The following is a 22,323-nucleotide window of genomic DNA, read 5'->3' as shown; positions in this document are numbered from 1 at the left end:
CCAAAACATTCAGACTGCCCAGAAAATCACTCAACTGTTCGGTCTCATTTTAGAGGTTTCTCTTACACAAATCTTCAAACGAGTGTTACAAGTTGGAATGTCATGTGGTGTAGATTTCGTATCAAAGTGGGAATTGGGTTTGGGGGCAGCAGTACAACAAATGGTGTATGTTTGTGTGGACTAATCCTCATACCTTTTTGTAGAGTTTGTGGTAAAATCCAGACTGTAGTGCATTAACCTTTTTGAATACAGTGGATGTTGCTGTGTAATGTTTAAGTGCAGATTTGTATGGATTTTATACGTGGTAAGAACTAGTCAGAGCTGTATGTGTGATTTGTTTTGACTATTGTTTTTGCCTTGCAGTTGTATCAGCTAAAAGAAACCTATTATGCCATTGAAATTGACCCTCACCTCACCATTGCAGAGAAGTATCCGTACATGGTCGAATGGTAAGTGCTTGGATTCAGTTAGTTTAGCCTGGACTGTACATTTGTTTGTGGCTCCTTTATTTCTTCAGATTGACCCTTGTTTCCTAGTCTAAACTCTTCACATTCTTAACCACGTCAATTTGAAACTGCAGTCGTAGAATTGAATTTTGTTTAATACAGTCTAAAGTCCCCGGTACATAGATTCTAAAGTCCCTGGTACAAAGACAACCCTAATTTAAAAATGTGTTTGAATCTTTTCTTATCTGTTGAAAATTGTATAATACGCATAACAGTGTGTGCTTACCATTTTGCAAGAAGACATAAAATTACTCTTACGCCCTTAAAGGCCCTTCCTCCTACTCAATATTTTGGGAAAGGCTTGCTCCTCCTGCTGGTGCTGCGGCAGGCCAGGCCTGAGAAGTGATCTCAAGATGCTACATTATACGAGTAGTGACATTTATAATTAAGAATCCCGATATGTGATCATGTATCGTGCCCCAACCAGTCGGTTCCCGTTTTCACACATAGCAGTTTGGTCAGGGAAATTCTCTCTGCTCCATCGATTTGAAGATTGTAGTTTTGCTATTCACGCTAACCTATTTATAACAATTTTTTTTAATTTTGGTTTTTCTTTTTCGCAAGAGGCTCTACCTCTTGCAGTGTTTTAAAACAGAAAAAGGAAGTTATTTAATTCAATGTATTTCTCAAAACATTTCATTAAAACGTTTGTTTAAAAGTTTTTTTGCAAAATCCACCTTAACATGCACTTGCCACATGTCACAGGTTTTAAGGCGTGCATGTGGCGCATGTGTCCTTTCTCAACTAGGGCTTGCATCTATGGAGCATCTGAATATGCAGGGCAAGGTAAAACATGGAGTCTTGGAGTCTGTCCAGTTTGTCTTTAAACAATACCAGGTGGATGAAGTGAAATGTGTCTGTACCATCCTCGCTACTGCTCGTGGAAGGTTTTATCTCGAACAGCCATGAAAGTCGCTACTCCAGTTCATTGGCTTCCTGGGGACTTTTGAAAGGCTGTGATCTTCAGCATTCTCAGCATACAGGTAACCAGACCTACCATTGTGCACAGTGTGTTCTCTGCCACTAGTCCTTTTGTACCAGAGTCCTATTTCTTCTGAGATGAGGCTGTTTTGGCACAGGATAGGGGCACACACACCCTGACCCCCGCTCCATACAGACCAAGCCTGTGTTTGATCAGGCTTTGGCCAAATACTCGGAATCTGCAAATGTGGTCCTTCCATTGGATGTGGCGCCTCACTCACTTCATAAACCCAGCCCCTCGCTACCGGGTGCTCTAGCAGCATACAAGATCCCACTGACCCTGCCATCAAGGGCTTCTTTCTCAATGGGTGCAGCCTCTGACGAGCACAGGCGTAGCTACAAGTGAAAGCATAACTTCCTCCACTTACCAGACACCCTGTCTCTGAAGAAGAGGTAACACGAGCAAGCAAAAGTCCAAGAATCATCAGTCCTCCTCTTTGGGCGTGTTACCGGAACAGGTTCCTCTGGTTGATCGGGAATGTCCAAAGATTCTGGGACCCTCTAGACCCAGGGAGTGGATTCTCTTCCAGAGATCCCTCAGACTTCACAGTTCCCGGCGTCACCAGGCCTGCAGCTTTCTGTGCCCAGCCCATAGTAGGAACATGTTTTTGATCAGCATTTGGTGTCCTAGGCCAGTGATTTTTATTATTCAGCAGTATTTGCCGGTACAGTTGTTCCCAAAGCCCCATTTTAGTCCTAGATCTCTGCTACTAGACTCCTTTTGCACACCCATGGCTCCTGCTGTACTTCAGAGGGGGGGGGGGGGCGGGAGATGTCCCGGTCGGACCAGCTTATGGTTATTTTGTTTTTGAGCGGGTTTTGGACCTTTTAGCAGACAAACTAAGGGACAGGGTTGTAGCTGCCCCGTCCAGACACAGGAGCCTGTGCCCATGGATACTCTCTAACAAAGGTGTCAGAGGTCATTCTAGCGGGCTCTGATATAGTGAACACAATCTCCTCCTGTGAGAAGGAGCAGGCTCTCCCTCCAAGTACGCAGTTCTGGGGCATCATGTTAAAGGCATTGGAGGCTGTAGGCCCAGTATGCCCACTTGTCCCCCCCCCCTTCCCTCTAGGCTCCGGTTTGTTTGCAAAGACCAAACCTAGAGAGTCTGCCTTGTTTATTCCTTCAGGTTCCTGGCATCTGCCACGGCACCATGCAAAACTTACACGGTCCACACATTTGGACACTACATGACCTCAAAGGAGGAGGTTTTCGTTGTGCAGGGCAGCTTATCTGCAGTCAACTGAAGTTTCAGGTGCCGGTTAAGCCATCATTTTTTACTACAATGTCCAGAGGCCACAAAACCAATGGGCCTTAGAGATAACGATATGGGCTAACTCTCTGCAGTTCCCACCCACTCCACTAGCCGTGTCTCTGTCACCAGAGAATGATCTCTGAGCTCTACTTATAGATTGGGAAGTTATAATCTGGTCACCATTGAGTGGTCCTGAAACAACATCCAACCTGGGTATGTTTTCCCGGTACTTCCTGATTGCTGAAAGATCTGGGAGAATAATACCCTTTGTGGACTTGTCATTTCTAAATATCTTCCTCTTGTTGGAAAGCTTGTTCATGGGGAAGATGCCATGGTTTCTTGGAGTCTTTTCCCAAAAGGAGATTTGTTGGTGTCTCTTGAACTTTTTTCCAAATTCCCATCAGGAAAGCCAATTGTACATTTATGAGGTTCACAATGGAAGATCAGCATTAACAGTACAAATGTCTTCTCTATGATCTAAACTACTCAAAATGGGTTGTTGCAATGGTTTTCGGGGTAGTAGCAGCCTTCCTCGAGTTACAGGGATCTGGATAATTAGACTAATGTGCTCAACAGAGCACATTAGCTAGCCTAATTTTCTCAATTTAGCACATTAGCCTAATTATCGATATCATTGCAGGCATACTGATAGGCTTGTTAAATGCCCCCACCGTCAACAGAATATCTTCTCGACTTCAATCAAAAGCCTAATTATCGATATTGCAGGCATACTGATAGGCTTGTTAAATGCCCCCAGCGTCAACAGAATATCTTCTCGACTTCAAACAGATGTTTGAGGTATGTCCTTTTTAGTGCAAAAACCTAACTCATTACCGATAGTATATCTGATTATGGACATAATTCAATAACATTTTCCTTTTAGGGAATGCTCGTAATGAATTATCCACATTAATAATATGTGAAGGAATTGAGATAGAGATGTCAATTAGCCTTTGAGTAGTTATGACCCCACTCTCCTGTGTAAGTGTAAATTCCTCCTTTCTGTCATTTTCTTTCAAAAATGTTTTAAGAAAATGTTCCCTAAGTATTTCTTTAAACAACTTTATTAAAATAACTTTTAACAGGTTATTCTCTAGTTTAGTAATATCTAAATTTGAATTCATATAGGATCCAGTAAGAATTTATTGTGGTCCCAATGAAGGTGTGTCAACTATCAAACAACGAAATGTCTAAGTTACACCAAACCATGCTACTTTCCCTAGAACTGTGTTCATTACGTTTATTTCGCGTTTTAATATACATTTGATGTTTTGGATATGTTTTGTACGAAGATTATTTCATCAAGTTGCTGCTTCATTGATTAAGAAATTAAATCTAAGGCGTACTTGGTGATTGAAATATGATGTCAGAATCTTTAGTGGAGTTTACGATGTTAAAAATGAGTCACTATTTTATGTTTTTTTTAAAATACTTTTCATTTTGCTTTCAGTTTGTATGATAAATGTATTTTATTAATATGTTTTAAAGTATTTATAATTTTTGGTATATACAATTACAACACATTTCTATTTACATTATGATTATATTTATTAAAGATAGGTTTGGATTTCAGAGATTCTTTATCCATTTTCCTTAAGACTAGTGCTGGGTACAAATTGTATGCATTATCTTCAGTTACCTTGTATAAAACATTGATTGTTGTGAGGTTCAATTCATAATACACCTGGTCTTCGAATTATTGAAATTCTAATATAATTAATGTAAATGGATCCTCAATAGGAACATCCCCCCTGTTAACTACTTGTTTCCATCCTGTGGCATCGGTTTTATTTCAGATAAAACATGTAACAAAATGCTAGATTTTGACAACCTCCCTCGCTTAGGCAATGCATCAATAATTACATTAGCTGGATCTGAGATCTGCACCTTAAACCTTTCCAGTTATTTTGGACTGCAACCCACATGAGCCTTCACCCATGACTATGATGGCAAAAACTGATGGAGTTGTAGTTCAAAACCTGTTAAGCGGTAAAGATTGCGGACCCCTATATTAGATAATGGTCCCGGTACTAGAGGAGTCAAAGCTATAAAACGTTTTTGAATGTGCAATGCTTATGCACAGATTTTTTCTACTGGGTAAAATGCCATTCTTCGGTTTCAGAGATTGGGGAATTTCAGATGAATGCAGGCAAGTGTTGGGGAGTTTTAAGTCCACAAACGGGTAAGACTTTAAGACTCATACTAAGGACACTGGGCTCCAACACTTAGTATAGGCCTGAACCACATGATTATGTTGGTAACAAAGGCTGAGCAGCCACGCTTATCATAGGAGTGAGAAAGGTCTGTCGGTGGTACAAGGAACTTAAGACGTAGGCCAAAGGAACACTGACACACTAACAGTTATATACAAATAATGGTTTATTTTATATATACACTAAGATAAAGGTAAATGGTAAAGTACTATAACACACAATAAGTAACTTCAGAAAAACAAATGCGTTAATCACAGTAAGTAAACCACTTTGTAATGTTTTTAAAATGGCAGTATGCAATTCAGAGGTAAGTAAACCTTTTGTAACAACTTGTCAGAATATCTGTTTCAGGTACAATAAATTAAACAAAACTAACATACGTTAAGTAAATACTTCTTGGACTACTTGGACTTGAAGCCTGGAGGAGCAGGAGCTCCCTCCATACACTGCAGGAGCAGTAGGTTACAGGATCGTTGCCTACCAGATGTAAAGTAGGCTATATGCCTCCTCAGCTGCTTTTCTGATGCCAGCAGCGTAAATGCTTTTTTTCTGCACAAAAGTACGGCGATATAATTAATTTTCTGATGTTTGTTAATCTGCTTAGAATCACATGCTGTGCATAGTCCGACATCCAGTGGTCACTGCGGAGTATTGCATTTTGTTTTTTGTAGTCGAAAAGGGGGCGTCGACAAGGCGTGTCTGTAACACTATCCCTATAGTGACGTGCGGTGTACCCACAATCCCTCACGCGTCGAGGTCCCTCAGATTGTTTTTTTCCGCCCAGATATTGGTCACCTTTACGCGGAGCTCCTCGAGAGACATTACAAATTCATTTACTCGACCTTTGGTCGTTATTTATTAATATCTATTTACATAAGATCCCTCCCTCGACATAGCTGCAAGGCCTTTTCTCCGCCGAGTAAGAACTTCGACGGCGGGGACGAGACGGAGGAGATCCTTCAGCGCTGCCGAACACGTGGCCTGGCCTCGCCGGCCAAAGACAGTAGGGAGAGTGGGATCGTGGGACATTTCTTGTTTCTCTCTAAGAATGCCTTTCCTTTTCCCCTCCCTTTCCCTAAGGGTTGTTATCACAGTGAAATATTTCCTCAGCTATGGAGAGGACACCCTTTAGGTTTTGCCCGCGTTGCAAGGGCAAGTTTACCTGGAAAGACGAGCATAAACGGTGTAACCGTTGCTTGATTGACCACAAGGAAGACCGCTGCACGGCTTGTCAGCTTCTTAAGCCTAAGACTTTAAAGGACCGCAGGGTCAAAAGGTGGGCGGCCTACGCCATGTCGAGGTCCGATTCCTCACCCGCCGCCGCAGAAAGTGACGAGGAATGTGATAACCCGACATCCGTTGCGGAAGTCGTAGACCTCTCTAAGGAGCGCTCGCGCTCCTCGTCTGTACCCGGCCCCGACAAGTTCGGCTCACGCCCTGCTTATGGGGATAAACACCCCGGCGACACTGACGCACACAAAAAACACTCCCATGAACACATAACCAACGGCTCTTCTTCGTCGAAGACGAAAAAACCATCAGCGCCAACGGAGACTCAGGTTCCACCGGCGTCCTCCTTAGACCGTAAGAGTCTTAAGCCCTCCCTCGCAACCGCAGATGCGACCAGTGACTGGGCTTCCCCCAGATAAGGGCGCTACCCCCAAACCGCCAGACAAAGCGCTCCGTCAGAGAGCGCCCGTCGCCGTAGAACGTGCGACGCCCGTAACGTCAACACCATAGCCCTCCACAGACAGATTAGTCGTCGAGAGCCTGGCGAGGATCGTTTCCGCCGATTGCCAGAAGTGGACGGCGAAAGATGCGCCGAATACCGCTCAGAAGGCTAGAGAAACGCCGAAAAGGCCTGAAGGAAGGCAGGAACTGCCCCCTTCATCTAAAGGGACTCCTAGCCTACCAGAAGGTTTTTCAGACGGCGACAGAGACCTTTCTTCGACGTTATGGGAGAGGCTAAAGCGTTTTCAGGCCAAAGACCCCCGCCACCCCCCAGATCGCTAAGGGGTACCTCATGAGACCCTGGAGAGACTCCAGTTCTGTATGGAGAAGATGGAGAGGTTTATGGAGACTCAAAACCTACCACCACCCAAGAGGGCAAGAGAGGGACTCCAGGGCTAAATTCTCTAGGTTGTTTAATCCCTCCCAAGTGGATGTAGATTTATATGACCTCACTGAAGAGGACCCCCACTTTCAGGAGGAGGACGTTGCCTAAAAAAAATTCGAAGAGGAACAAAACCTAGAGGAGGAGGGGTTTGAAGAAAATCCAGATATAGGTGGAGGGGGCTTTGGAGAAGACCCAGGGGAAGGTGCTTCACAGCCCTGGCAGTCCCCATCAGCGTTTTCGGACCCTGATGCACTAAACCCGTCCCCTCCCGAGGACTCGCCTAATAGGAACACGTCACCTATAGACGATCAACCTACATTTAATGCATTACTACGCAAGGCAGCAGCGCATTTCCAAATAGACACTGGGGAGATTTCTCCTGACATTGACTTTGTGGAGAAGGTAATCAAGGAGAAACCCCCTGTCAGCCTAACCATTCCCCTCCTCGTCTCAGTAAGGAGGCGAATTATCCCTTCACTATCTACACCCGCGTTGGTCAGAGGGGTCAGAGGGGTCAACCCGAGGATAGAGAAACTATTCAGTCCCTCTCCTTCGGACCCGTTGTACGTCAGGGGCCACTCCGTACCAGACTCCCTAGTGGTGACAAATGCAACGAAAAGAGCAGGGGGTCCCGCTGTCTACCAGCAAAGCACCACCAGATAAAGAGGGTAAAAAATTGTATGCCATGGGGAAGAGGATCACAGCCTCCGCTGCTTTTTCCACAAGGATTGCAAACAACAATTCCTTGCTAGCAAGTTGCGCAGATGCACAATGGAGCAAGCTACGTAAGGACGCCGCGGAGGTACCAGAACCCCTACATACACGCCTTCTGGCCATAATTACTGAAGGGGACCCTAGTCAACCAAAGCATCGTGAAAAACACTCTGGATGCTGTAGAAACAGCTAGCCGTTCCCTAGTCCAAGGAATACTCCTCAAACACCATGTCTGGCTGCGTAATTCAGGGTTTAAACCTGAAACATAAGCATCTCTAATCAACAAGCCTATAGAAGATGCCAACCTCTTTGGAAAGGCGGTTGATGAGGCCCTAGAAACGGCAAAGAAAGAGTTTGACACCATCAAAACCCTAGACCAGATTTCTAGGCCTCCTAACAAACGTGGCTATGGCAATAGGCGCTTTTTTCGAGGCCAACGCCAGCAGCAAAATCAGCAGGAGCAATACTCTTCAAACAACTGGTCCTCTAACCAAGGCACCAGTGGCCAATACAACCAGACAGGACAACGCCGGGTCCACCCCTAGAGGTTCCCAAGCCACCAACACCAAATGACTCGAAGATTCGGGTCCCCTCCCATGCATCGCTAGTCGGGGGGTGGTTAACATCCTTTCTTCCAGCATGGGAGGGAATAACTTAACTTATCAACCATAGCCCGCGGCTACTGTATAGAATTCAACAGTTCCCTAATGTACAGACCCCCAAGGGGATGATGCATGACACCAGAACACCTCGCCATCCTTCTTCAGGAAGTGGACCAGCTACTGGAAAAAGGAGCTATAGAGGTCGTGCCTCTATCTCAGGTAACGGAAGGTATTTATTCAGTGTACTTCCTTGTACCCAAAAAGATCTTAACCATGTGCCCTGTATTAGATCTGCGCCCAGCGAACAAATTTGTCAAACCTCAAAAGTTTCGTATGGTGACCTTTCAGAAAATACCTCAGGTCCATGATAGAGGGCAAACACTACCAGTTCAGAGTGCTACCCTTCGGGATAGCATCAGCACCGAGGGTATTCACGAAAGTACTGGCAGTGGCAGCGGCCCACCTGCGCAGGTTGTCCATCCCAGTATACCCTTACCTCGACGATTGGCTCATAACAGGGGATTCTTACGAGACATGCTTCTCAAATACCCAAAAGACTGTAGACCTTTTGTTCCAACTGGGCTTCTCCATCAACGAGAAGAAGTCCAGTCTAGACCCAAGCCAAGTCAAACAATTCCTAGGGGCTCTAATTCGAACAAAGGACGGCCTCATCTTCCCCTCCAACGAGAGGGTCCAAAACATGCTGTTTCAGATCCCTCAATATGTAGCAGGTCGAGAGGTGACGGTACGCAAAGCAATGTGCTTGCTAGGAATGATGGCGTCCTGTATTTATTTGGTACCCCCCACGCGCGCCAGCCAGGCTCAACAGCCAGTGGTGTCAGGCCAGCGGACAATGGGACGATCTAGTGGTGGTCTCGCAGGCCTTGGTTCTCTCGCTATGGTGGTGGTCGAAGGAAAACCTGGTAATAGGGAAACCATTCGCCAACCCCGCAGTGGAAGCCACTCTAACCACAGACGCATCCCTCACAGGATGGGGGGCTCACCTATCCCATCAGACTGCTCACGGAGTTTGGACTCCGAGCGTAGCTTCCAAGCACATAAACTTACTGGAGCTACTTGCTGTGTTCAAGGCACTAAAAGCCTTCCAGGCACACCTACAAGGGAAAACAGTGATGGTCCTCACGGACAGCACCACAGCCATGTACTACCTCAACAAACAAGGGGGCACTCACTCTCCAGGACTGTCAAAGCTGTCCCAGAACATCTGGAAGTGGGCTCTCAAACACAGCATGTTCCTACTGTCACAACATGTACCAGGGGAACTCAATCTGCTAGCAGACGAACTAAGCAGAGACTTCCCTCTGCCCTCAGAGTACGAATGGCGCTTACACGAAGACATCGTCTTTGACGTTTTCACACAATGGGGATTCCCAGAAATAGACCTGTTTGCAACCCTGGAGAACTCAACAATGCCTAGATTACGCCTCCAGGTACCCCCAGAACCAATCCAAGGGGAACGGTCTATCGATTCCATGGTCAGGGAAATTTGTTTACGCTCCCCCCCCCCCCCCCCCCCGACTCCCCTTCTCAACAAGATTGTGCACAAGATGCACCAGGAACAAGTTACCATGATACTAGCGGCCCCTATGTGGGCCCAGCAGCCATGGTTCGCTCACCTGATGGAGATGTCTGTCTCCTCTGGTGAAACTTCCCTGCCCGTACAACATGCTGTCACAGGACAAGGGCAGGACACTGCATCCATGCCCTCAGACCATGAAATTAGCAGCCTGGCTCCTGAGATCATAGAATTTGGACATTTACAACTCCCGCAGAGATGCATGGACATCCTCAGGGAGGCTAGAAAGCCTAACACTCGACACTGTTATTCTAGCAAATGGAAGAGATTTGTCCTCTGGTGTAGAGGAAGAAACATCAACCCTGTTGACTGCTCTCCCACACAAATTGTTCTGTACCTGACCCATTTACTGGACTCAGGTCTAGTATTCAATTCTATTAAAGTCCACCTAGCGGCACTTTCTGCATACACCACTTCCCAGCTTAAGGTGTCATGGTGGAAAGTCCCAGTTATTAAAGCCTTTATGGAGGGGGTAAAGAGAATACACCCTCCGATGGCAAACCCAGATCCCGGCTGGGACCTAAATGTGGTACTTACCAGGCTCATGGGCTCACCCTTTGAACCCATGCACAAGGCAGCTCTTAAAGACCTCACTCTTAAGACCGCCTTCCTAATAGCTATCACCTCCATTAGGAGAGTAAGTGAACTACAGGCTCTTTCTGGTCTAGACCCCTTTGTAATGGTTCACAAAGATAAGGTGGTTCTACGCACACATCCAAGGTTTGCACCGAAATTCATCTCGAAATTCCATGTCAACCAGTCAATAGAACTACCAACGTTCTTTCAAAACCCTTCAAATTTGGGAGAAAAAAGCCTGCATACACTTGATGTGCTCAGAGCGGTCATGTTTTATATGGAAAGAACTAGACCACTGAGAAAGACGAATCAGTTCTTTGTCTCGGTGGCAGCAGGAAGAGAAGGAGATGCAGTCTCAAAGGCCACTATATCTAGATGGATTGTTCAATGCATCACTCTCTGTTTCTCTCTTGCTAAGAGAGAACTACCCTTCAAGCCAAGAGCACTCTCTACTCGAGGCACTGGGGCATCCATAGAATTCATTGCAAACATTCCCCTTGAGTCCATTTGCAAAGCGGCAACATGGAGTTCTGTACACACCTTTACAAAACACTACTGTCTAGATGCCCACCTGATTCCCAGGTGGGACAAGCAGTATTAAGACATCTTTTCTCTACTGTTCCTTCTCACAACCCACCTCCAACTCCGGGTACTGCTCGCTAGTCTATGCACAGCATGTGATTCTAAGCAGATTAACAAACATCAGAAGACAATGCATTACTTACCATAAAAGCATTTCTGATGGTTGTATCTGCTTAGATTCACATGCGCCCACCCTTCCTCCGCGCTCGGATGGAAGGAACATAGACATCTTTTTATATCTCTCTTTTATGTACTCACTCACGTCTAGAAGACTCCCTCAGGGCAGAAAAAATACAAATAGAGGGACCTCGACGCGTGAGGGATTATGGGTACACGACACTATAGGGATAGTGTTACAGACATGCCTTGTCGACGTCTCCTTTTCGACTACGAAAAACAAAATGCAATACTCCGCAGTGACCACTGGATGTCAGACTATGCACAGCATGTGAATCTAAGCAGATACAACCATCAGAAATGCGTTTACGGTAAGTAATGCATTGTAATATCAGCGCCGCTTATGGATTGGGCTAGCTGCCCCACCATCACCTGGTTTTGTCCCCGATCTGCACTGTGATTGCATTTACCTCCATTACAAGCCACGAGGCTTGCCATCTTCAAAGATGGCCGACCGCCATCCTCAAAGCCACCCACCCGGCCCCTGTACACTGCGCGCGCTGTGATTGGCCGGAATCCCCGATTTACAGCCAGCCACAAGCCGGCAGGCTTGGAGCCGGCCCACATCCAAGGCACTGATCGAGGGCACTGTGCCTGTCTTCAAGCCTGTCTACGCCTTCGCGCCGAGGGCCACGACCCCTGCCTCTCTGTCATGATCTCTGCTTCCAAAAGGTCAGGGTTTTCCCAACTCCCTTGGAAGCAGATCCATAACCCAGGTTCCGAGTGCCAACCAGTCCCAATTGGGACCTTTTGGACCCAGTCCTGGCGCCAGTGGCACCAGGCTCATAAATATGCCCAGTCCCAGCGCTGGAAGCGCCGGGCTCATAATGCTTGGGTGGACTTACCTTCAGCAGACCATGCTGCTTACTTGCCTGCCAGTTGAGCCTCTGATCCTCTTCTGTTTGGAACTACTTTTCCTGTTGGGTGGGCTGGAGCCACTCCCTAGATTCAGAACACTGGAACTGTTCTGGAAGGCAGGAACTCTTTTCTTACCAGGAACTCTTTTCTTACTTAGGCGTGGCTGTGGAAGGAGACACCTAAGCACTACAGGAGGCTATTTAAACCACACCCGGTGGATGAATCTTGCTTTGCGTTATTCTGCAACCTCTGCAGCAGAACGCTCATCGTGTCTTCTGCATCCGGTCCTGGGCCTAAGGAAAAAGGCTTACCATCCTGAATCCAGTCTTCAGCAACACCTATAAAGACAAGAAAGAACAGGTTAGCATTCCGGCATCTGAAAGGCAAAGGCTTACCATCCTGAATCCAGTCTTCAGCAACACCTATAAAGACAAGAAAGAACAGGTTAGCATTCCGGCATCTGAAAGGCAAAGGCTTACCTACTCTTCGTACGCTCCGGAGGCCTTCGGCGCTGCATCCCGCATCTGAAAGACAAAACAAGGTGCGTTTAAAGACATTGGGGAACTTTAATACTCACGTGCCATTACTCCTTTCCACATCTAATCCAGTGGGTATTCCGGCACCCTGCAGCCGCTCCGAACTCGTACCTGCAAAATAAAAAGACAGTTAGAGCGCATAGTGAAGCAGGCAACAAGCGCTTACTTACGTGCTTCCAGGCGCTTCTATTCATCACACGGGCTCCATCTTCAACTCACTTCAGCCCGTCATCCGCCATCGCCGGAACCCTGCAAAACAAGAGACATCATTACTAAAGACTTTAAAGACATTTGAATGACTCGAAACTTACCGTTCGTGCAGTAAACGACGGACAGCAGTCCTCTGAAGTCAAGAGGCCTGCGCTACCTATCCAGTGAAGAAACTGGTTACAGCACCCTGCCCCGAGGCAGATGGAGAGCTCGGCATTCACTTACCTAAGGTGAGAGCGTTAACCTTTGGGGGTCAGGCATACAGTGCACAGAGGTCCAGCCCAAAGAGCCAACCGGGTGCTACACATCACCTTTGAAGATACGGTAGTCGCCCAGTCAAGACCGGCGCCTCTGCGAGAATCAGGTGAGCGTTACAGAACGCAAAGCCTACCGCAAAACTCTCGCCCAGGCGCTATGGAAACCTCGGATACTGACCCCCTAGCCCGGTTACTTGGGGACCTAAGGGCAGAAGTGCATGCAGCTCGTCAGGAAACTAATGCTCTAAGAAGGGAACTAATTATTTCCAAGGAGAGAACAGACAATCTTGCTAGACAAGTGCTACAGTCACAAGCCGGACAGACCCCGTTACCCGCATCAGGGGCAAATCTTCCTTCAACATCCTCTATGAATCCAGTGCAGATCAACCTACCTGGGAATGTACCTCTGGCTCCGCCCGAACGATTTTCTGGTGACCCAAAGAGGTTTGCAGTATTTATCAATCAGTGCCGGTTGCACTTCTTATGCCGGCCAGCAGCCTTTCCAACTGATCAAGCAAAAGTAGCTTTTGTACTTTCGTACCTTAGTGGCAATGCGGCAGACTGGTCGATCCCTCTAGTTAATCAAGATGATCCGGTTCTCCATGATTTTCAAGCCTTTCAGCTTAGTATGGAAAAACTGTTCGCAAGACATTCACAGGGGCAGGCCTTGGACAATGAGCTTCTTTCGTTGCGACAGGGTAATCAAGACCTTTTGGCTTATATTGCATCTTTCAATAGACTAATAGTGGAAACTCAATGGCCTGAGGACAAAAGGATTACGCTGTTTTATAGAGGTCTACGTGGAGAGCTCAAAGACGTTTTAGCCCAAGTAGTGAATCCCCCACAAGACTGTTCGGATTATATAGACTTGGTCTTTCAAATAGATCACAGGCTGCAGAACAGGAAGGCCGATCGTTCCAAGTTTGATGCTCGAGTATTTTCCAAACCGCCAACTCCTTCCGAAGGAGTTGACTCCGGGGAACCCATGCAAATAGGGGGTCTGAAAGGTCCTCTAACACAAAGGGAGCGGGAAAGGAGGAAACAGTTGCAATTATGCCTATATTGCGGAAACTCAGGGCACTTTCTTCGAGACTGTCCGGTGAAACCTGCCAAGAAGGCAGTAGGAGCTGCAGTTACCAAAGTTACAAACTCTGAGCAGGGAAACGACCTCGCCCGACAAGAATAGAGGTCCTCTTGCCGAGCGTGAAAACCAGTTCCGTGACCTCGCATTTCGTAATACCTATGGTCCTCATTAGCCCTGATAATCCGGATCGATTACATGCAATTGAAGCTTACGTCGACAGCGGTGCCATCGGCAATTATGTGGATCATGAAATGGTTTTGAGGATGAATCTAACTCTTTGTCCCAAGGCTGTAAAGGACGTCATTACTACGGTGGATGGTACGGAGATAGCCTCCGGGCCAGTAACGCATACCACTCAAGAGGTGACGCTAGTAAGTCAAGATGGACACCATGAGAAGATCGTGTTCGATGTGATCAAGGCCCCTCAGTTTCAGATTATTCTAGGAATACCTTGGTTAGAGAAACACAATCCTCTGATCGATTGGCGAGCAAGAACGGTCCAGTTTCCAGAATGTGTCTCTACTTGTCACCCTCCACCTGGTGTTGCACTGGCCGCAATTTCTTCAGAGACTCCCCAGTTACCTCCCGAATACCTAGAATACCAAGATGTTTTCCGGAAGGATCAGGCTAACTCTCTACCTCCTCATAGGTCTTATGACTGCCAGATAGACCTGATACCTGGATCTACTCCTCCTTGTAGTAGAATTTATGCCCTCACCGAGCCTGAGAACCTTCACCTTCGACAATACCTGGATCAATACCTGGCAAATGGGTTTATTCGTCCTTCCAAGTCCCCTGCTTCTTCAGCTTTGTTCTTCGTTCCAAAAAAGGAAGGAGACCTTAGAACTTGTATCGATTATCGCTCCCTGAACCAGATCACTGTTAAGAATAGATATCCGTTACCTTTGATCCCTGAACTCCTGGACCAAGTCAGAAAAGCATGCATATATACAAAGCTGGATCTTAGAGGAGCTTACCACTTGGTACGAGTAAAAGAGGGCGATGAATGGAAGACGGCCTTCCGCACCAAGTATGGGCTATTTGAATATCAGGTCATGCCCTTCGGACTTTGCAATGCCCCGGCCGCCTTTCAATATTTTATGAACAATGTCCTCAGAGAGCTCATAGATGTATGTGTTGTTGTTTACATTGACGACATCCTCGTTTATTCTTCATCGGAATCTGAACATCGGAAACACGTGAAAATGGTCCTCGAAAGATTGCGTCAACACAAACTTTTCGCTAAGTTGTAAAAATGTGTTTTCAACGTGACTGAAGTTGAATTCTTGGGATTCATATTATCACCTGGCGGAGTGCGTATGGATTCAAAGAAGGTCGATGCAGTTCTCAAATGGCCATCACCATCCTCCGTAAAAGGTGTGCAAAGCATGTTAGGCTTCGCTAACTTTTACCGCAGGTTTATCCCCGAATTCTCTCGAATAGTCCAGCCCATCACTGCCTTGTTAAAGAAAAACAAACGTTTTGAATGGTCTACCGAGGCGGAACAAGCTTTCCAGGATTTGAAGACTAAATTTATCTCTGCACCAATCTTAAAACACCCTCGCCCCGAACTCCCCTACATCGTGGAAACTGATGCTTCAAGCCTTGCCATGGGGGCAGTTCTATCACAAAAGGACCCGGTAACCAATCAGTTGCATCCCGTGGCATTTTGGTCCCGCAAATTCTCGCCTCCTGAAATCAATTACACGATTACTGACAAGGAACTTCTGGCTATCAAGTCTGCCTTTAAGGCTTGGCGGCATTATCTGCTGGGGGCCCGACACACCGTTACTGTGATTACGGATCACCGAAACCTGCAATATTTGAAGACCGCAAAAGCCCAATCCTCTAGACGACTCCGTTGGGCATTATTCTTTGCCGAGTTTGACTTCATAATTACCTATCGACCTGGTACAAAGAACGGTAAAGCCGATGCCCTTTCTCGGATGGGAGTGGAAGAACACTTGGTCAACCCTAAACCTGTACCAATCATTCCCGAACAAAGAATTCTGGGTGTAATCGCCACAGAATCCATAGAGGAAGTTAAGGATAAAGCCAGGCAACTTGTAACTCCAGCAGACATACAGAATTGGCATCTGCAGGGAAAGGACTTTGCAGTAAAGGACAACTTATTGTATTTCCAAGAACGATTATACCTACCCAGCACAGATTTACAGAAAAAAGTAATCTCTTGTTATCACGACTCTTTAATGGAAGGTCATCCCGGTATAGCCAAGACCTCAGAAAAGATCAAGCGCTACTTCTGGTGGCCGTCTTGGAAAAAAGATATCAGAGACTTTATAATGTCCTGTGGAGTATGCGCCCAAAACAAGAGTCAAAAGGAAAGACCAGCAGGCCTCTTACGCCCTATTGACATCCCACCTCGCCCTTGGCATACGCTTTCTATGGACTTCATCACCGATCTACCTCCATGCTCCGGATACAATACGATTCTAGTAATCGTGGACTTATTCTCCAAGATGGCGCATTTCATTCCGCTCAAAGGCTTGCCAACAGCAGCAACTCTGGCCCGAGAATTTCTCGAAAACATCGTCCGACTGCACGGTTTTCCTTCGGTTCTAATTTCGGATCGAGGTAGTCAATTTATTTCTCATTTTTGGCGAAGTTGCTGTCGGTCGGCTCAAATTGATGTGAGACTATCGACCAGTCACCACCCTCAGACCGACGGACAAACCGAGAGGACCAATCAAACTCTGGAACAGTATTTACGCTGCATGCTGCAACAAACTGAAAAAACTTGGAAAGATATCCTTTGGATAGCCGAGTATGCCTACAATAACTCTATCCATTCGGGAACTGGGAAAACCCCGTTTTTTCTTTTGTACGGCAGTCACCCTCGAACCTCGGAGTTGGATCCCCTCCAAGATCTTGAACCACCAGCAGTAGACTACCTGCATTCTACAATCACCCAAGCCTTTAAGGAAGCTGTTTCTCACCTTCAAAGGGCTAAAGAACAATACAAGAAAGGAGCAGATCAACATCGGAAGGAAGCCCCTCACTATCAAGTAGGGGATCAAGTCTGGTTATCCACCAAATATCTATCTCTAAAAGGGCCACGCACATTCAACCCAAGATACCTTGGTCCCTATTCCATCACTACCATAGTAAACCCAGTAGCGGTCAAGTTGGACTTGCCCCCGCACATGAAGATACATCCGGTCTTCCACGTCTCTCTATTAAAACCCGTGCAACCTCAAACCCGACTAACCAAATCTCCAAAACCTATCCTAGTGGATGGAGAACTCGAGTTTGAAGTCAAAAGCATTCTGGACTCCAAGATCTCCAAATCTAAACTATTCTACCTAATTGACTGGAAAGGCTACGGCCCCCAAGAGAGATCCTGGGAACCTGCTGAATATGTCCACGCTCCTCGCCTAATCAAAAGATTTCACCGAACATTTCCTGACAAGCCAAAACCCCCGGAGAAGCCCGGTTTGGGAGGGGCCTTGAGGGGGGGTACTGTCATGATCTCTGCTTCCAAAAGGTCAGGGTTTTCCCAACTCCCTTGGAAGCAGATCCATAACCCAGGTTCCGAGTGCCAACCAGTCCCAATTGGGACCTTTTGGACCCAGTCCTGGCGCCAGTGGCACCAGGCTCATAAATATGCCCAGTCCCAGCGCTGGAAGCGCCGGGCTCATAATGCTTGGGTGGACTTACCTTCAGCAGACCATGCTGCTTACTTGCCTGCCAGTTGAGCCTCTGATCCTCTTCTGTTTGGAACTACTTTTCCTGTTGGGTGGGCTGGAGCCACTCCCTAGATTCAGAACACTGGAACTGTTCTGGAAGGCAGGAACTCTTTTCTTACCAGGAACTCTTTTCTTACTTAGGCGTGGCTGTGGAAGGAGACACCTAAGCACTACAGGAGGCTATTTAAACCACACCCGGTGGATGAATCTTGCTTTGCGTTATTCTGCAACCTATGCAGCAGAACGCTCATCGTGTCTTCTGCATCCGGTCCTGGGCCTAAGGAAAAAGGCTTACCATCCTGAATCCAGTCTTCAGCAACACCTATAAAGACAAGAAAGAACAGGTTAGCATTCCGGCATCTGAAAGGCAAAGGCTTACCATCCTGAATCCAGTCTTCAGCAACACCTATAAAGACAAGAAAGAACAGGTTAGCATTCCGGCATCTGAAAGGCAAAGGCTTACCTACTCTTCGTACGCTCCGGAGGCCTTCGGCGCTGCATCCCGCATCTGAAAGACAAAACAAGGTGCGTTTAAAGACATTGGGGAACTTTAATACTCACGTGCCATTACTCCTTTCCACATCTAATCCAGTGGGTATTCCGGCACCCTGCAGCCGCTCCGAACTCGTACCTGCAAAATAAAAAGACAGTTAGAGCGCATAGTGAAGCAGGCAACAAGCGCTTACTTACGTGCTTCCAGGCGCTTCTATTCATCACACGGGCTCCATCTTCAACTCACTTCAGCCCGTCATCCGCCATCGCCGGAACCCTGCAAAACAAGAGACATCATTACTAAAGACTTTAAAGACATTTGAATGACTCGAAACTTACCGTTCGTGCAGTAAACGACGGACAGCAGTCCTCTGAAGTCAAGAGGCCTGCGCTACCTATCCAGTGAAGAAACTGGTTACAGCACCCTGCCCCGAGGCAGATGGAGAGCTCGGCATTCACTTACCTAAGGTGAGAGCGTTAACCTTTGGGGGTCAGGCATACAGTGCACAGAGGTCCAGCCCAAAGAGCCAACCGGGTGCTACACATCACCTTTGAAGATACGGTAGTCCCCCAGTCAAGACCGGCGCCTCTGCGAGAATCAGGTGAGCGTTACACTCTCCGATGTCGCACCTCTCAAAACTAGGATAAGTGATACTCCCACCCTACAGCACTGCCCACCTTTGATGCTGGCACTTTGAATACGTTTTTCTGTCTAACCAGAAATAAGCGCAACATCACAGCAGACACCCTCACACCACTGGTTCTCCCCCTCCTTAATTCACTCCCAACCACTGCTGACCTCAGCCTCCTAGTCGGCACTTACAATGACGCCATGTCGAACGCTATCGACGCTGTGGCCCCTCTCAAGTCACGTAAAGGCAAACCTAGAGCGCATCTGAACTCTTGGTTCACACCTGAACTCAAAATCCTCAGAAAACAGAAAGCCAAGCTGGAAACCCTATGGAAAACCACCCCCTCAGCCGTAAACAAAACAAATCTGATGACCATCTCCTCCCACTACAAAAAAGAGATAATCCGAACTAAGAAGGAAGCCTTCAATGTGAGAATTGATGAAGCAGGATCCTCTACTAAAGAACTCTTCACCATCTTGAAGGAATTAGAAAACCCCAACCCACCTACAGACACTTGCATAAAAGACAAACCCTGGTGCACCGGCATCCAACATGCACTTGCCAACAAAATCTCTGGCCTCCAAACTAAAATTAAGGCTAAACGACTACAACTGTCTAATAGCAACTCCTCTACCCCTAGCATATCGACCCCTACCAATACCTCCGCTGGTTTCACATTCAAACAGGTCACCATACCGGAAGTCCAAAAGATCATAGCATCTCTCAAACCTTCGAATTGCAAAGGGGATAGCTGTCCTGCCCAGATCATCAAAGATGCTGCAAGAGACCTCTCTCCCTTCATCTCCAAACTCATAAACCTATCCTTCTCCACCAACTCTATACCTGACAATCTGAAACAATCATGGGTTCTCCCCCTCCTCAAAGAACAGATCTATAGACCCAGCCATTCCCACAAACTACAGGCCGATCACCACAGTCCCCTCCCTGCTAAAAATCCTCGACAGAGATGCATACTTACAAATTCAGGAATACCTAGAATCCAATCAACTACTAGGGCTACGTCAATCTGGCTTTTGACCTCAACTTGGAACTGAAACGGCCCTTGTTGACCTCAAAAGTCAGATTGATGACATCAAAGACAAAGGAAAAGCGGCCATACTACTCCTTCTCTAACTCTCAGCAGCTTTCGACCTGGTTGATCATAAAATACTATGCAACCACCTCTCATCTGCCGCCCATTTCTCACCTTCAGCTGTCAGCTGGGTACAATCTTTCTTAGCCAATAGAACTATGAGTGTCTTTTCACTGGCAGCTGCAGCAGACCCCATCCCCATCACCTGCGGCGTCCCGCAATGATCTTGTGTCTCCCCCACCCTCTACAATATTTTTACAAATCCCCTCTTCGACAAATTGGACCATCTGGGTGTCACCTACACTAACTATGCAGACGACACCCAGATACTCCTCACCATCTCTGGCAACTACCTGGCTGACGTCACCAGGATCAACGAAATGTTCTCCATCATTCAGGCATGGATGGCCACACATGGCCTGTGCCTGAATGATGAGAAGACGGAACTTCTCCTGGTCGGCTCTCCTAATAATCTTCAGAAACTTAGCCCCGTTTATTCCAACATCACCATTGATGGCAACACTATCCCCGTTGCCAAGCACGTCAAAACCTTAGGCTTCTATCTTGACGCCAACACCAACCTTTCAAAACAAGTCAACATGACTGCCTCTACTACCGCTTACATCGGGAAACTAATCAGAGCTTGCAGACCTTTTCTATCCAAGAATAGCTGCCTCACATTGGCGAGAGCACTCATACAATCTAAACTTGACTACTGTAATAGCCTTTACCTAGGGGCTAACCAAGCCATAATTAATAAACGCCACGTTATCCAAAACAACGCGCTGCGCGCAGAATTAAACATCCCTAGGAGAGAGCACATCTCCCCCATCAGAATCTCCTGCAAATGGCTTTCCATTCAATAAAAAATCGACTTAAAAACGCTTTGCCTCACATACAAATCCCTAAACCACCTCACCCCCCCGAACTTACCAACAAACTCTCCTTGAAACGTAACACCAGAATTACCAGACCCGCCAACACTCTCTTCCTCATGGTGCCAAGATTCTCCTCCAAAAAAGCTGGTGGCTCAAGCTTCTCGGTCCTCGCCCCCTCAACTTTGGAACTCCCTACCACTGAACATCAAGTCTGCCCCCTCACTCCATATGTTCAGGAAGCTTTGCATTGGTTGGCTACTGGACAAACTAATCCTCAGCCCGACTAAGACCATGCATACTGTATATACTGTACATACTATTCAAATGTTTCAATTGTTTACCCTAATTACACTGACTGTATATATTGTATATTACCTCCACAGATTGTATAACTGTAAATTCTACATATACTGTGCCTTCTGTAACTTGTCTGTAAGCGCCCTTTTACTCCAGGGTCTGGTGCGCTACATAAATAAAATAAACAAACTTCTCAATTATTTCATAGAGGCATCCCACTTTAGAACTCCATCCCTATCTAGTTATGAGTGTCTCAGTCAGATTGGAGGGCAAAAACAGGTAAGAGACAGCTGTAGAAAGTTCAGAATTTCCAGAGGAAGTATTCAGTAGCAAAGCAAATAAGTAACGGTCTTTGTTGGGAAAAGGGTCAGATCAGAGGCTTCTGAGAAGTTTCCCTGTAGGCTCACAGGCGTTAGGCCTGGTTGTATGTATATGGACAAACTCCCAAACACACGAATCAGCGCTCCAGCAACACAGAAGTAGCAATTCAGCTTTGGGTAAGTTATACCAAGCGTATAACATTACCTTAGGAGTGAAGAAGAGGTTGCAGCACAATGCCCCCACGATGCAGCAGACACTGTCACTGGATTCCTGGTCAGGCAGACGAAAGAAGGGACACTGGAGTGGATCTCGCAGCAGCAATCAAGTGAAGAGGCTTCCATCCAAGGATTCTTCAGGGTTCTGTGATTTTGGCATCTTTTGGGAAGCACCAGTGAAGAACGATTAACGTCGGGGCCATTCGTCTCGATATCTTGGTCCAGCACTCTGGTGAGGAGACTTGAATGAGTCAAATCCTGCCTCTGGAGGTCCAGAAGGAGTCCACCAAAGTTTTGTGAGCATTTGATTTTCAGAAGACGATGCACTGCACTATGCTCAGAGGTCCCAGGGTTTTGGCAGTGTGCAGCCTGTTAAGGTCACAGCTCGTTGTGGGATGGCTCGAAATGCAGGTCACCTCATGA

At 46.7% G+C, this 22,323-nt stretch overlaps 1 protein-coding gene across 3 annotated transcripts in view; it reads left to right on the top strand.

Annotated features, from left to right (window-relative positions):
- The window catches only part of NT5C3A (5'-nucleotidase, cytosolic IIIA), a 656,918-nt gene that overhangs the window by 433,935 nt on the left and 200,660 nt on the right, over positions 1 to 22,323 (top strand). For all 3 annotated transcript variants that reach the window (XM_069613233.1, XM_069613235.1, XM_069613234.1), the window contains one exon: positions 364 to 449. In XM_069613233.1, the coding sequence (XP_069469334.1) occupies positions 364 to 449 (86 nt within the window). The remainder of the gene's footprint in view (positions 1 to 363; positions 450 to 22,323) is intronic.

Source organism: Ambystoma mexicanum, chromosome 5p (assembly GCF_040938575.1).
Source record: "Ambystoma mexicanum isolate Mex_15411 chromosome 5p, UKY_AmexF1_1, whole genome shotgun sequence".
In the NCBI taxonomy this organism is placed as follows: domain Eukaryota; kingdom Metazoa; phylum Chordata; class Amphibia; order Caudata; family Ambystomatidae; genus Ambystoma; species Ambystoma mexicanum.
The sequence above is the reverse complement of the archived record's forward strand: the minus strand, read 5'-3'. Positions and strand labels throughout refer to the sequence as shown.